Source organism: Channa argus, chromosome 6 (assembly GCF_033026475.1).
Source record: "Channa argus isolate prfri chromosome 6, Channa argus male v1.0, whole genome shotgun sequence".
Lineage (NCBI taxonomy): Eukaryota > Metazoa > Chordata > Actinopteri > Anabantiformes > Channidae > Channa > Channa argus.
Window position 1 is genome coordinate 25,217,878 of NC_090202.1, and position 14,469 is coordinate 25,232,346.

Here is a 14,469-nt window from a genome sequence, read left to right on the forward strand (position 1 = left end):
ATGTTTGCACTAGGATACTGATTCCATTGCTTTTTAAAAAGAGAGAAGTAACAGTGGATTGGCAAGAACAGTGTCTGCCTACAAAGGTTTACGGTTCTGTGTTTATGAATCCCTGCACAGACTGCAGGGGAAATGTTGGTGGTTAAAAATCTAGGATAACCTTTCTCCTTTCTTTCAACTTTGTACAAAAATAAAACAAAGTTAATCATGCCGTATAATGAATAAATGATTATGCAGGGAAAGGGTAAATGTCTCAAAACTATCAACAACTCCAAAAGATTCAATTGCATCAGAGTTAAGAACCAAACAAAGATGACTTAGTCTTCTACCACTGTCTTAATACCATCATATTACTTCTAATAAATAATTAACATGTGTTTCGTAATGGGTGGCATTCTGTCAATTTTATCATAAATTAAAAAGGACAGGCTATAATTAGTATAAATAGTATCTGTGATTGACCATTCAGTAATTTTACGTTGGCAAAATATTAAATATTGTATAAATGAGAAAGTTGTTTGACACGTGACACTAATGACAAGTATGTAAAGTGATTCTAAAATAATCGTAAATTAGGTCATAGAGTCAATAGTTAATTGGCGAGAGAAAGGAAAGTGGAACCCCTGAATGCAGCAGGAGTGTTTTCACTTCCGTGTCACATGATAGAGGTGATGGTTACTTTGCGGCTGGTGATGTGACAAGGCAAACCTGCTACTGCTAGCACTGGTTAGCTACGTTATTGACTTTCGCATTTTTTTTCCCGTGATTCCTAATAGCCAGAGCAGCGACACGGAGATGGACAACAGTGGCAAAGACAAGGAGGCGACTGCCTTAATGGCCGAGGCAGAAAGGAAACTGAAGTCAACTCAGTCGTTTTTCGGAGCGTTGTTTGGGTGAGTATGTTAGTTAGCTACTGTTTGGCTAATTTTCTGCCGCTAAGGGCCAGCTAAGCGGAAGGTGGCTAACCTAGCTGTCCAGACTTCCACATCTGTAAATAAAGGGGAAAAAATGCATTGCTGAGCTGCTGTGTATCTAACGTGAGTTTTTTTGTGGTACGTCAGTGTGTTAATGTTTACATATGCTACGCTGTCGTCTGTTGGAGCCGTAATGGACACATCTGGAAGGAATTAAATTGTAACTGCATGCAGGGGAAAACAGAGCTTAAGAGCACGGTGTCAGTTACTGTAGTGTAAGTCTGAGTATGGCTTTATTACGCCACATGCTAGTTAGGCTGTAATAAAAGATCAATTGTGTGACATTTCAAGTGAACACTGAAAAAATAAGCTCGTGTATTTGCGATACAGCGCGGTGCACTGGCCGAACCCTGCAACGTCAGTCAGTAGCTGGGTGCAAATCACATGCCAATCATATATAGCAGGGTTAAGAGGTTTTAGTACTGTGGTTTTTAAAAATGTATTTAATTCAGAAACATTGCATGCATTCCCGATGTCTTTATGTTTTGTGCAAACAGTATGTGTCAGAATTTGTGGTAAAGTTTTAATTTGCAAATGTCCGGCTAACAGGGTTCAGATAATATGACTGAAAACATTCTCACGCTATGAATATTTATTTCCCTGATATCCATATGTTTATTAGACTATTGGTCATTTAAAATGGCATCCAAAATAATGATGTTGATTTTCAGTGTCTCACTTGTCCTTGTATGTTCAATCTATAGATAAAAGGTAGTATAGTACTTGATGTTTGTCTGTGTCTCTCACACACATAAGTGAAGCCAAAAAGTGTGACCTCAAATAATAAAAGGACACGAAACCTCCCTGTTTAACTAAATGTGTGCTGTCACACAGGGGTTCCTCCAAGGTGGAAGAGGCCTGTGACTTGTATGTTAGGGCAGCCAACATGTATAAAATGGCAAAAAACTGGTGTGGTAAGAATAATTATTACATGTAGTTATTGTTTTGTTTTTTTTTACATTTTTTCACATTTTATAACATTTATGTCCAGTCCTCTAACATGCAGCATTTTCTTTATAGCTGCAGGTAATGCATTCTCTCAAGCTGCTCGCCTTCACCTGCAGATGCAGAGCAAACACGATGCCGCGACTAACTTCATTGATGCTGGAAATGCCTTCAAAAAAGCAGATCCACAAGGTATTTGTTAATTGCTTTAGAAGCCCCCAAACTTATTCCAGGGGACCATGTACCATAAGTCAGTGTCATCAAAAGTCCATAAGATATTTCAGATGAAATCTTGAAAGACTTATTTATGGCTTATCCAACGGCCCAGTTAGCAAATGGGATGCAGACAAATTCATGTTTTTGCAATGGAGAAAGGTGGTTATCAGCGTTTAGTTGCCTTGTTAAATGCAGTGTTGAAGCATTCACTTCTCAGAATTTGCTGATATTGAGAGTAAAGTTTATCCTTTACACTGTGTGTGTATATTTAATCTTTCTTGACAGAGGCCATAAACTGCCTAAACCGAGCTATTGAGATCTACACTGATATGGTGAGTTTATGCAACCCACTTAGTTTTTTTTTTTATTTGAAAAAGCCTTTTCAGGTTTTGCAACTTTTTTTTTCTTTTTTTAATTTTTTATAGGGGCGCTTTACCATTGCAGCAAAACATCACATCACCATTGCTGAAATATATGAGACAGAGCTAGTGGACATTGACAAGGTCGGCTTGTTTAATTTTGGGCATTTTAATGTTTGTTATCTTTTTGCTTGTAATTGAAATGCTCATAGTGTCTGTTCTTATCAGGTCCCAGCATGGCAAATCTCTGTTAATGCCTTATGTTCAATTTTGTCCCATTTTTATTCCAGGCCATTGCTCATTATGAACAGGCAGCAGATTATTACAAAGGAGAAGAATCCACCAGGTGACTATTTTACATTAGCGATATCTCTCTCTTTTGGTTGTGGTTGTTTGAAGGCTTGTGTATGTCTATTTTGTGTAGTTTTGTCTGGCTTGTATGCAGTTTGTGTTTATTTTCGATCTTTGTTTTATAACTGCAAAGCTATTGTACTTGCTGGTCTTTGACCTTCCATTGAATCCGTGGGACCTGAGAAGCTTTTTCATTTTTCTTTTCAGCTCAGCAAACAAGTGCCTTCTGAAAGTAGCTACTTACGCTGCTCAGCTGGAGCAGTACCCAAAAGCTATTGAGATTTATGAACAGGTGAGAGTTTATCACCGGAAGGCTTCCCCTTAGCATGCTGCTGCTCACTCCAGGGGCTCTAGTTACAAGACAGACAGTGAATTCTAATTTGTGTTTTTGTAGGTTGGAACCCATGCAATGGACAGTACGCTCCTGAAATACAGTGCCAAGGACCACTTTTTCAAGGCAGCGCTCTGTCATTTCTGTGTAGACATGCTGAATGCAAAGGTAAGCTTTAAAACAGAACATGCATCCATGCGCAGCAATTGCCACATAAGCTTTTGTTTTAATATTTATCCTGTTGTTATTCAGCTTGCAGTACAGAAGTATGAGGAAATGTTTCCGGCCTTTTCAGACTCAAGGGAGTGCAAGCTCTTGAAGGTAGGCTTGGGTGTTGTTTTGGCTCAAACGGTTGACCACAGTATAATCCCCTAAATACGATCACCACTCACTAGAGTGACACCCATGTGGTCTTCTGATCTTTAGCCTTTCTGTGAGCTCCAACCAGTGTGGCCATTCTCGTCTGACCTCTGGTATCATCTGCCTAGAGAACCACCATTCTCTGTAAACACTAGATATGGTTGTGCTTGAAAATCTTTATAGGTCAGCAGTTTCTGAAATACCAGCTGTCTGGCACCAACAACTTGAATCACCTTTTCTTCCCTATTCTAATGTTTGGTTTGAGCTTCAGCAGATTGTGTTGACAATGTCTACGTGTCTAATTGCATTGGGTCAGTGCCCTGTGATTTGTGTTAATTAGCAGTTGAACAGGTCTACCTAATAAAGCAAATGTATTTAAAGAAGAAGCTGAGGGAGAGCAGTAGAACTCGTTTGCTAAGGCTGCTCTCTGATGCTTCTTCTCTAGCCTCGGTTAATCTTTACAGTAAAATGACGTGCTATTGATCAAAAACGTAGTTTGGATCGTGACTAGCCCAAGAAAAATGACATTGAGCATCAGTGAGGACCAGTCATCTTAGTACAGTTAAGGCCTGCCCATAACAGCTCTGAATGTCCAAAAAAAGCTTTGATGGTCTTCAAAAACTGTAGCATATTAGCATATTATGGCCGCTCGTTTGGTAATGTGTTTTTTTGTTTCCTTTTAATCTACAGAAACTTCTAGATGCCTACGAAGAACAAAATGTGGATGCCTATACTGACTCGGTGAGTTGGAGGAGACGAAGGGGTGTAACCAAAATTCTTATTTCGATTTCTTTTGTAAGCCAGTGTTAGAATACAGAAATCTGAACTATTTATATTACTAATTAATATAAATTGTGTATTTCCACAAATATTAAAATAAAGTAATAGAAAACCCAGAGTTTTGTGCTGTTAATATGTTATGTCTGATATTAAAAATGTATACCATACAATCCCAGTAGTGTTTTGGTTATATTTGCTCTTCCTGTCTCAGGTGAAGGAATTTGACACAATTTCACGGTTGGACCAGTGGCTCACCACCATGCTTCTCCGCATCAAGAAAACCATGCAAGATGATGAGAGTGACCTTCGCTGACTTCCCTCCCTGCTCTTCCTCAAGCCCTCAACATCCGACTTGCATCCCATTTTTTTGCCTTGAGACTCTCACTTCCATAGTAGCAGCAATCTTAGATTATCCTTCGTATTCCTCCACAGATACTGCAGATGGTGGGAGGGAAACGCAGTATTTCTTTTTTCCCTTGCTTATTTTTAAAAAATCTGTATAGGTAACACTATTTTCCAGAGTGCATAGTGCACACAGTTGTATATTAATATGATACAGGTATTTAGCCCAATAATAAATCTATTATTCTTAATTGGGCTGCAACACCAAAACATCATACCAGCACACTTATTGTGAAATTTTATTTTATTTTCATTGTTGTAAAATGGATGAAAGGATGAAAATCTACAATATATAATTTACAAAATGTACTTTAGGATAAACTAAACAAAATACCAATGTCACCTAAAGCACTCACATTGGTTTTTGGTACTTTTGGGTGCTCATTATAGTAAAGTTCACATCAGGGCATGTGTAGGCAAACGGCAGAGAGGCCAAGATTTTTTTTTGGAGGTTACAGCAAATGTCCCCTCTGCCTTATACTGCATAGTTCTCAGGACGTGAACTGCTAGATTTGATGAAAAAAAAAAAAAACATTTACAAACAAAACTCAAGCTTTTAGAAGCATTAGCAACTGCTTTTCTAATTGAATTTGTCACATCCATTTAAAGTGCTTTGATTCCACAAAAGAAGGTGAAAGACGCTCATCACTTTTGTGAATGTTTGCATGGTTTGGTATGGATGAGAAAACTTGATTGTTTTCCACTGTATAGACTTTCTTCTCAAGTGTTTTTTTTTTTTTTTAAGGGGGGAGGGGGGTGGTATTATCTGACTTTATTATTATAAAAATGTTTTCTGTTCTACCTGACCAGGCTAAAATAAAAAAATAAAAACTGCATTTTTAAGCCTGCACAAGATGCAATACAATGAAGGAAAAAGGAGCTTTACTGATATGAACACTGTGCTAATGTATCCTGGTAGAAAAAAAACCATTTGTAAAAGAGCAATGTTTCCTGTCAGATATTTCAATAAACCTATTAAAGCGGAACCTTTTGGGCGTGGCCTTCATCTCTGTCCTGTTCTGGGATTAGTTGAAGCCTAACATACCAATTGCATGTAGTCACAGTCCTGCTGTGATCACCTTAACGACAACAGGGTGCTGAAATTAAATGATGCGGCTCTGTGCACCTGTTCGCTTTCGTTTGGACTTAAAGACCTCTGGGATCTCTAGTTGTCCTCTGTCGTCTCAGACACACGCTTTTATCGGCGTTTGTTCATCTTGGGCTTAGTAAGTATTGTTTTTAACAGGTCAGTGTCAAATCGCATGTTTAATTGTGTTGTTATATTAACTCCAGGTTAAATGGTTCACCTGGCGCATACGTGTCTTTGTAACTCAATGTGATTGGAGACAGGTATGGAGCTTTACATGAGTTATACTTGCATCAATCTGTAGAATGAATTTTTAAAATAAAGGCCGTTTCGGATTTTTCTTCTGTAAAGCTTAGTTACCGTGACGCTGTTTAATCGGCGCTGGCCCCTCCTTAGTTTTCTCTTTTGTTATTTGTACAAAGTCAGTTTGCATCTAATTAATCACTGGAGAGAAGGTTGTGTCAGGTGCATCCCAGGAGAAAAAAGATGCTGTCTATTTTGTTCCTCCTATGACTATCACCTGCTGCAAACTGAGGTTGCACTTTTTTTACATTTCAATATTGAAATCAAATGATTAAAAAGACACCAGATCTTATCTGCAGTGGGTGTCTGATGAAACAATAGTACTACTGTCTCTAATATGTTAAGCAGCTGCTGCAGGATTGAACATCCTCTTCTCAGTTTTGTCCCATTGAAAATGCGATATTTTATAAATAATGTGGTGCCATTGTTTCAGGTAGACATTACAGTTGTGTGTTGGCATTAAATCATGTGCATAGGTTTGTGTGTGTGTGGTGTTTTAGTTTTATTTACATAAAAGGGTCCTGTCCCCTGTATCTTTTGTTGGCAGGTACGTCCAGTGTGGAAGACTTTTTTTGTTAAAACAGAAGACCTTGTCACACCAACTTCCAAGACTTTACATCTTCCACTTCAAATATTATGAGCCTATAGTAGAAATGACACAACTTACTTTACTTAACCCTGGGGCAATGAGACGTGTTCACACCTTCAGTGCTATGATTCTCCTTGCCGCTTTATTTATGATCCTCTACATAACCCTAAATCTAGAAACGGCCTCTGTTCCCAAGGCTGTACGGAATGACCTCCATCAACAAAGCAGCCTGTGGGGGCAAAAAAATGATGTGAAAACACAATCGTCCACACATGAAAGCACCACCACTCCTAAACCTGATGTCTACAATGTGTCTGTTTCGGACGTCTTCAGACAGAGCATCCCTCAAAACGGAGCCTACTGGAACCGTCTGATGCACTCTGCCCTCAGGGAGCTGGACAAGGGTGGAAACACTTTCAGACACGCCTCCTCTTGGCCGCTCTGCAGGGAGAACAATCAGGAGAGTCTGCAGACCAATGTGCATGACTTTACCTCCTACCCCTTTTTATTCCAGAACTTTTTGCAGGTCATGAACTGCAGGTCCCCTCCAGTCCTGTTTAATCAACCCAATAAGTGCATCACCAGTGAAGGGGGGGGAGCGGTTCCGATCTTTCTGCTGCTGGCCATCAAATCAGTGCCTGGCAACTTTGAGCGGAGGCAGGCAGTGCGGGAGACGTGGGGGAGAGAGGTGCATCAGGGTGGACTCCAAGTGCGCACCGTGTTCCTCTTGGGCACCTCCCCACAGGATCATCCTGACCTCAGCCTATTGCTGTCATTTGAAGCGCAACAGTTTGGGGACGTTCTTCAGTGGGATTTCGACGAATCCCTCTTAAACCTGACCCTTAAAATGAACATGTTCCTCCAATGGACTTTGAAACACTGTCCCCATGTCTCCTTTGTCTTTAGTGGGGATGATGATGTATTCATGAATACACCTGCATTGCTGAAGTACCTGCAGTCTCAGGAGGTTTCTTCTAAGGCACCTCAGTTGTACGTCGGGCAAATTATAACCAAAGGAAGCCCTATGAGGGACCCTAATAACAAATACTACATTCCTCTGAGCTTCTTTGATGGCCCATACCCTGCTTATGCTGGTGGAGGTGGCTTTCTCTACTCTGGAGCATTGCTGCAACCCCTATATTCACTTTTGAGTGTCATTCCTTTCTTCCCCATTGACGACGTCTATGCTGGAATGTGTTTTAATGCCCTGGGAGTGTCTCCAGAGTTACACCCAGGCTTTAAGACCTTTGACATCAAGGATCACGATCGTCAGAACTTGTGTATCCATAAGGATCTTCTTTTGATTCACCAACGCTCCCCGTCTCAGATCAAGACGCTGTGGAAGGGGATTCACAATCCCCTGCTGACTTGTTGAACTCCAGTGAACAAAAAGCACAAAAATGAATACATGTGGAATGATAATGTTAGGCTTCATGCCAGCTACTGTTCAGAGAGTTAAACTTGTTCTTGTTATGAAATTTGGAGTAAGGCAGCATTGTGAGCTTTGACAGGCTTGAGGTGTGATGATGGGAAGAAACTTGAGATGCTGAGGAAGCTGCCTGCATTTTGGTGGAGTAAACAGAATAACTTTGTGGCACTGCCAGGTCAAGCTGGACACCAATGTTGTTAACCCAATTTCAACTTTCCCACAGAGTTTAAATAATAAAAAAAACAAAACAAAACAAAAAACAAGGCAACTGAAAGTTTCATAGTTTATTTTCCACAGAACAAACAAGTCACCTGTTAATTATCACTTACAAGAACTTTAAACACAAGATATTCATTTTTTTTTTTCATTGCTTTTAAGGTTTTTTTGGGGGGGGGGGGGGGGAGGAATTTACACTGAACCAGCTGTGTTGTGCTGCACTTTCCTAAAAGACTATGGTGAAACAGTAGTGTGATTTTTATTTTAGTATAGACCGATGATTTACAGGATGAAAGTTCAACTTAAGGCACCAAATCTACAGGATTAATTTACAAAACCAATCTTGTCTGTGTTGTGCAGAAAGTACAAAAACACTTCAAATCTAGTTTTCTTTATTAGTACAGTAAATTGTGCAACAACTGTTTCTCAAGCTCAATCCTCAAACATTCCAACATTTGTTATGGAGGTGCAGTTATTTTTCATATAGGTCAAGTGGGTAGTGCTCTTTGTATTGTTGCAAATGCCTCCAGAGTGATTCTTTCTGCTTGTTCACGCTGGGTATCATCTCCTCGTATACATCAGTGAAGAGGAGTTCGGGATTGGGCTTCAGGCGCTTCTCGGCCTTCTCGAATGCCTCCATCACTGTCTTGCGGGATTGCTTCCGCCAAATCCTCTCATCGTCCTCGCTCCACCAGCCCCGGGCCGCCATGTAATGTCTCAGCCTGGAGATGGGATGGTCCTGCTTGTCCCAGTAATTAACCTCATCCACTGAACGGTAAGCTGAGCTGTCGTCACTGGTGCTGTGGTGGCCAATTCTGAAGATTGAACAGAATGAGTTCTCTTCTGTTGACATTTTACTACAATCAGTTTACAACTAACCAGCTGCTGGTTCCACCTTAAAATTAAATTAACCCAGTGTTTTGAAAATTATAGCAAAGTAAAGACTGATGGTCGTTTTGTACTGACTGGCCAAAACTTTGTTTTTGAAGAACCCCACCAAAAAAAGTCATTCTCACAGTATTGTTCAAAATAATAGTACAATGTGACAATACAGTACAATGTGACTAACCAGAATAATCCAGGTTTTTAGTATATTTTTTTTTTATTGCTACGTGGCAAACAAGTTACCAGTAGGTGCAGTAGATTCTCAGAAAACAAACAAGGCCCAGCATTCTTGATACGCACGCTCGTAAGGCTGCAATTGGGTAATTGGTTGAAAGGGGTGTGTTCAAGAAAATAGCAGTGTCTGCCGTTGACTGTACAAACTCAAAACTATTTTGTACAAACTGTTTTTGTTTCGAGGATTAACAATCCTGTGAATCACTAAACTAATATGCAGTTGTATGACCACAGTTTTTTAAACTGCTTCATATCTGTGTGGGATGGAGTCAGCCAACTTGTGGCACCTCTCAGCTGTTATTCCACTCCATGATTCTTTAACAACATTCCACAATTCATTTACTTTTCTTGGTTTTGCTTCAGAAACAGCATTTTTTTCAAATCACCAGACAAGTTCTCAATTGGATTAAGGTCTGGGGATTGTGCTGGCCACTCAATAACATTCATTTTGTTGGTTTGGAACCAAGACTTTGTTCGTTTACTATTGTGTTTGGGGTCATTGGCTTGTTGAAACAACTATTTCAAGGACATGTCCTCTTCAGCATAAGGCAACATGATCTCTCAAGTATTTTGACATATGCAAACTGATCCATGATCCCTGGTATGTGATTAATAGGCCCAACACCATAGTAGGAGAAACATGTCACTGTCTTCACTGTGTACTGTGGCTTGAATTCAGAGTTTGGGGGTCGTCTCTCAAACTGTCTGTGGCCCTTGGACCCAAAAAGAACCATTTTACTCTCATCAGTCCACAAAATGTTCCTCCATTTCTCTTTAGGCCAGTTGATGTGTTCTTTGGCAAACTGTAACCTCTTCTGCACATGGCTTTTTTTTTTTTTTAACAGAGGGACTTTGTGGGGGATTTTTGAATAGATTAGCTTCACACAGACGTCTTACAGGTAACTCCAGACTATCTTTGATCATCCTGGACCTGATCATTGACTGAGCGTTTGCCATTCTGGTTATTCTTCGATCCATTTTGATTGTCTTCCGTTTTCTTCCACGTCTCTCTGGTTTTGCTCTCCATTTTAAAGCTTTGGAGATCATTTTAGCTGAACAGCCTATAATTATTTAATCTTTCTAGGTTTTCCCCTCTCCAATCAACTTTGTAATCAAAGTACACTGTTCTTCTGAACAATGTCTTGAATCACCCATTTACAACAAGCATGTTCAACAAGTGCTGGCTTCATCCTCAAATAGGTGCCACTTGATTCACACCTATTTTTTTCACAAAATTGATGACCTCAGTGATTAAATGCCACACTGCATTTTTTTGAACACACCCCTTTCAACTAGTTGCCTCATTGCAGCCTTATGAGAGTGTGTATCAAGAATGCTGTGTCTTGTTTGTTTCCTGAGAATCTACTCCACCTACTGGTAACTTGTTTGCCATGTAGCAATAAAAAAAAAAACAAAACATACTAAAACCTGGATTATTCTGGTTAGTCACAATGTACTGCTATTTTGAACAATACTGTATTTCTGTAATATTGCACAATTGGGGTTTAGTTTTAGAATCAAACTCTTAGTAGCTGACAAAAGTTAAGATGTTTTATTAATTTGACCTAAGTTAAGTAGCTCTAACTTTTTTTTTTTTTTTTTTTAATAACCACAGCAAAATCAAAACTTAAGAAATCCGAACAATAAGCGGTCTGCTTAAAAACTCAAGAGTTTCAAATTAAACATCAACTGACCTGTAGGTCATTGCCTCAATCAGGAAGGGCTGGTTCTCAGCCACAGCTCTGCGGCGTGCTTCCTTTGTAGCATTGTATACAGCAAACACATCATTCCCATCCACACGGATGGACAGCATGCCATAACCCGGGCCACGAGCAGCTATTCAAAGAATAACAGGTGTGTTCATAACAGCAGTTGTGAATCTCAAATCCGAACACTACACCAGGGCCTTCTTACCAATGCCATCTCCCCTGTACTGCTCATTAGTCGGCGTGGAGATTGCATAGCCATTGTTGCGACAAAAGAATATCAGTGGGCACTCGAGCGTGGCTGAGAAGTTGAAACCAGCGTGTGCATCCCCTTCGCTGGCGGCTCCCTCTCCAAAGTAACAAATTACAACACGATTGAGGTTTTCCCGCTTGACTGCGTATGCAGCTCCGGCCGCTAAAACAAACATCAGGCATAAATATATTTTAACTGGTGTATCTACAGTATGTTCTCACAGACTAGGGAGCTTAGCACCCATATTTTGCTCACCCTGAGGAATCTGAGTGGCCAGAGGAGAGGAGATGGTAACAAAGTTCAGATCTTTGGAACCATAGTGAACGGGCATCTGTCGACCCTTGCCAAGGTCATCGGCATTGGCGTAGCACTGAGCCATAAACAAATCCAGTGGAAAACCACGGTACATCAGCACACCTGCATATGAATTATAAAATCACTCACAAGCCAAAGAAGCCTGGGTAACTTAATATCATACTCTATCTCAAAGTCTTGAGTGTAGATATTTGTAAAGAGGTTATGAAATTAAACTCCTAGGAGTAAGTGGTAGTTAAGAGGGGTAAAATATATAGTTCACAAGGTGCAAAGTGGCAAGAGAACACTGAGTTTCTTAACAGACAACCTATTAATTGAGGTTTAATTTGGTGTAAAGCAATGTGAGCTGCATTAGATTTGATAGGCAAATAAAATGCATTAACTGCTAGAAAAGGAGAACATTCTAACATTTTTATGCCAAAGAAAACGGAACCACATGCTGTCAGGATCTTACCAGCTTCTCTGTACTGACCAAAGACCAGGTCATTTGGGTCAAGAGCAGCAGCACTACCAATATGTGTCCCTTCCTCTCCATAGTTCGTCATGTAGAAAGAAATTCGGCCCTGTTTTGGAAATAAGGATCATTTCCCTGTTTTTATTATTTAACAAGGAAATGCAAAGGGGGAAGCGTACCTGTCGCTGTGACTCATAAAGAATCCGGTCCATTGTGTTTAGTAACGTCATCTTCTGATAAAAATTCAATACAGTCTCTTTTGAGAGCTGAACAGGAAGAAACACAAAGCATGTTTGTAGTGAACTGCTAGTTTGGATTTCTAATAATCGGATGCTGAACAGGCTGACTGTACCTGAGGGTCTTGAGATGGGTTCATGATATTGCCCTGTCTGTCCATCACTCGGTACACAGGGATCCCAGAGATGACATTGGGCTGGATGAACTCCAGGTGATCCACAAACTCAGCTGAGGCTCCAGGAAACTGGGGCTTTTCCAGTGTTGAATCAAAGGGCTGCTGCCGGTGCAATGCCTGGAAACAAATACAAGGAACGTGTACTAACAAGACTTCAGCTTTGGTACATGCGAATCCGTCTTTAGCATATTGACTGACGTGCAAAGAAAAAACTGCAGCGGCTCTGAATGACACTATGGAGGGTTTGTTTTTGGATAACATTTGTAAAAAGGACAATCGCGCTTTAGTAAAACTTGATGCCCTTTCTACTTTGGCTCAAGATCGCGGTGGATTTAGAGATTTGGATTTAACGCCTCACGCCCCTTTCTTCGACCAATAGGAGTGCAGCTAGCTAAAATTTAGCCGGCTGGCTAATGTTAGCTTCGCAAAAGCAACAAACCCAAAGTACACGAGCACAAGGTGCAAGTCAGGCTGACGTTGGCATTTTTAAACATTTGAAGATGCACGGGGAAGCTTTAACCACGTGAGACTGCATAGGACACTCCGCACATTTAATGTGACTATGACTTTCTGCAATGTTGTTGTATCTAGCCAAGATAGCGCGGCTCACACACCTATCGCGATACCTAAGGAAATCGAGCGACGCGTTCTTGTGAGCCTTTCACCATATTTAACTATAAACCAAACTTTAACAGTACCTTTAAATAATAATAATAATAATAATAATAATAATCTCTCCCCTGTTTGCATCGCTTGCCATCGCAGGTTGGGACGTTACATACCTAACGTTAAGTAAACGGCCAAAGCAAAGCGTTAGCCATCACGCTAACGTTAATACCATCGACATGGCAGAACAATGCAGCAACGTTGTTCCACCTACACTCATTCTGAAGGCTCTGTGCTGAAGCAGCCTCGATGCTTTCAGTGCGGCTGTCTGCCGAACAGCGTGGCAACACAGTCCATACATTTTGTTCATACTTCTCACGGTCGTCATCTGGACAGTTCACAGTCGTTTGTTTTGTCGCCACTGCTAGCGAGCTAGCTTGTCTGAAAACTGCAATGCTACAGTAAATGTACTAAAACTGTGCAGCCAAGACTCGCTAACAATACAAAAACAAAAAACAAAACAAGCTTCCGATTGCAGTTCAGTCTGTAATCTGATGCTCTGCAAACGCACGGTGCAGGTATGTACGGTCACTGTCTTAACATCCGGTCAAACCTTCAAAATAAAACAACGAGTTTTATCTTTGCTCCCCTGCTACTCAGAAGGAAATACTTTATTGCGTTTCTTTGACACCTTTGCTCACTTCTCAGATCTGGATACTTAAAAGTAAATATTTTTCAGTTTAAAAATCAAATTCATATGTTCAAATTATTCTCGTGTGTGTGTGTGTGTGTGTGTGTGTGTGTGTGTGTGTGTGGACATGTTATACCGGTTGGGTAACTGGAATTAAGACAGACTATTTGTTTTGTTCATGGTTTGAGATCGTAGATCCTTTATCTCTACTCCTTTACAGCAGGAGTACATGGATTAGTGTGACCTGACTAATCTTGTTCTGAAATTGCACAATAATGAGCAGAGCTTAAGAAAAAAAAAAAGATTTGTAAGTGTATTATAGACACTACATTGTCAATTTCAATTTTTCTACACTATATTTACTATGGATGCATGGGTCATGCTTCTCCTAATACAAAGCTATTATTATTAAACCATAATAAGACTGTACTGTCTAATGAGTTAACCACTTCTCACCACATAACTTGTTTAAAATCAGCTTCAATAAGTAGGGCTACCAAGTTTTTTTTTTTGTGCAACAGGTAGTTTTAACTTTTCACAACAAACTGGTTGCTGTAATTATTCATAACCT

General features: G+C 40.2%; 3 protein-coding genes across 5 annotated transcripts; 2 read left to right on the forward strand and 1 right to left on the reverse strand.

The window, feature by feature from the left end:
- The first annotated feature begins 652 nt into the window (after positions 1–652).
- Positions 653–5,252, forward strand: napab (N-ethylmaleimide-sensitive factor attachment protein, alpha b). Of its 2 annotated transcripts, XM_067507097.1 has the most exons (11): positions 653–893; positions 1,809–1,888; positions 1,995–2,111; positions 2,421–2,467; positions 2,561–2,638; positions 2,785–2,840; positions 3,053–3,137; positions 3,240–3,344; positions 3,429–3,497; positions 4,227–4,277; positions 4,528–5,252. In XM_067507097.1, exons 1-11 carry the CDS (start codon positions 796–798, stop codon positions 4,627–4,629), a joined length of 888 nt encoding a protein of 295 aa, XP_067363198.1. In that variant the 5' UTR covers positions 653–795; the 3' UTR covers positions 4,630–5,252. The 2 variants fall into 2 exon arrangements, with proteins under 2 accessions (XP_067363198.1, XP_067363199.1); XM_067507098.1 differs by lacking the exons at positions 653–893; positions 1,809–1,888; positions 2,421–2,467 and having other exon boundaries at positions 2,055–2,111.
- Positions 5,253–5,395: 143 nt separating this feature from the next.
- Positions 5,396–8,402, forward strand: b3gnt2l (UDP-GlcNAc:betaGal beta-1,3-N-acetylglucosaminyltransferase 2, like). 2 transcript variants are annotated; one of them, XM_067507096.1, is made up of 2 exons: positions 5,396–5,964; positions 6,656–8,402. In XM_067507096.1, exon 2 carries the CDS (start codon positions 6,762–6,764, stop codon positions 8,070–8,072), a length of 1,311 nt encoding a protein of 436 aa, XP_067363197.1. In that variant the 5' UTR covers positions 5,396–5,964; positions 6,656–6,761; the 3' UTR covers positions 8,073–8,402. The 2 variants fall into 2 exon arrangements, with proteins under 2 accessions (XP_067363197.1, XP_067363196.1); XM_067507095.1 differs by having other exon boundaries at positions 5,396–5,944.
- Positions 8,403–8,519: 117 nt separating this feature from the next.
- Positions 8,520–13,808, reverse strand: bckdha (branched chain keto acid dehydrogenase E1 subunit alpha). Its single transcript, XM_067507094.1, has 8 exons — positions 13,482–13,808; positions 12,542–12,718; positions 12,369–12,455; positions 12,190–12,298; positions 11,676–11,837; positions 11,376–11,582; positions 11,156–11,297; positions 8,520–9,157 (listed from the first exon to the last, which is right to left on the reverse strand). The coding sequence occupies exons 1-8, from the start codon at positions 13,593–13,595 to the stop codon at positions 8,815–8,817; spliced, it is 1,341 nt and encodes a 446-aa protein (XP_067363195.1). The 5' UTR covers positions 13,596–13,808; the 3' UTR covers positions 8,520–8,814.
- Positions 13,809–14,469: the final 661 nt, after the last annotated feature.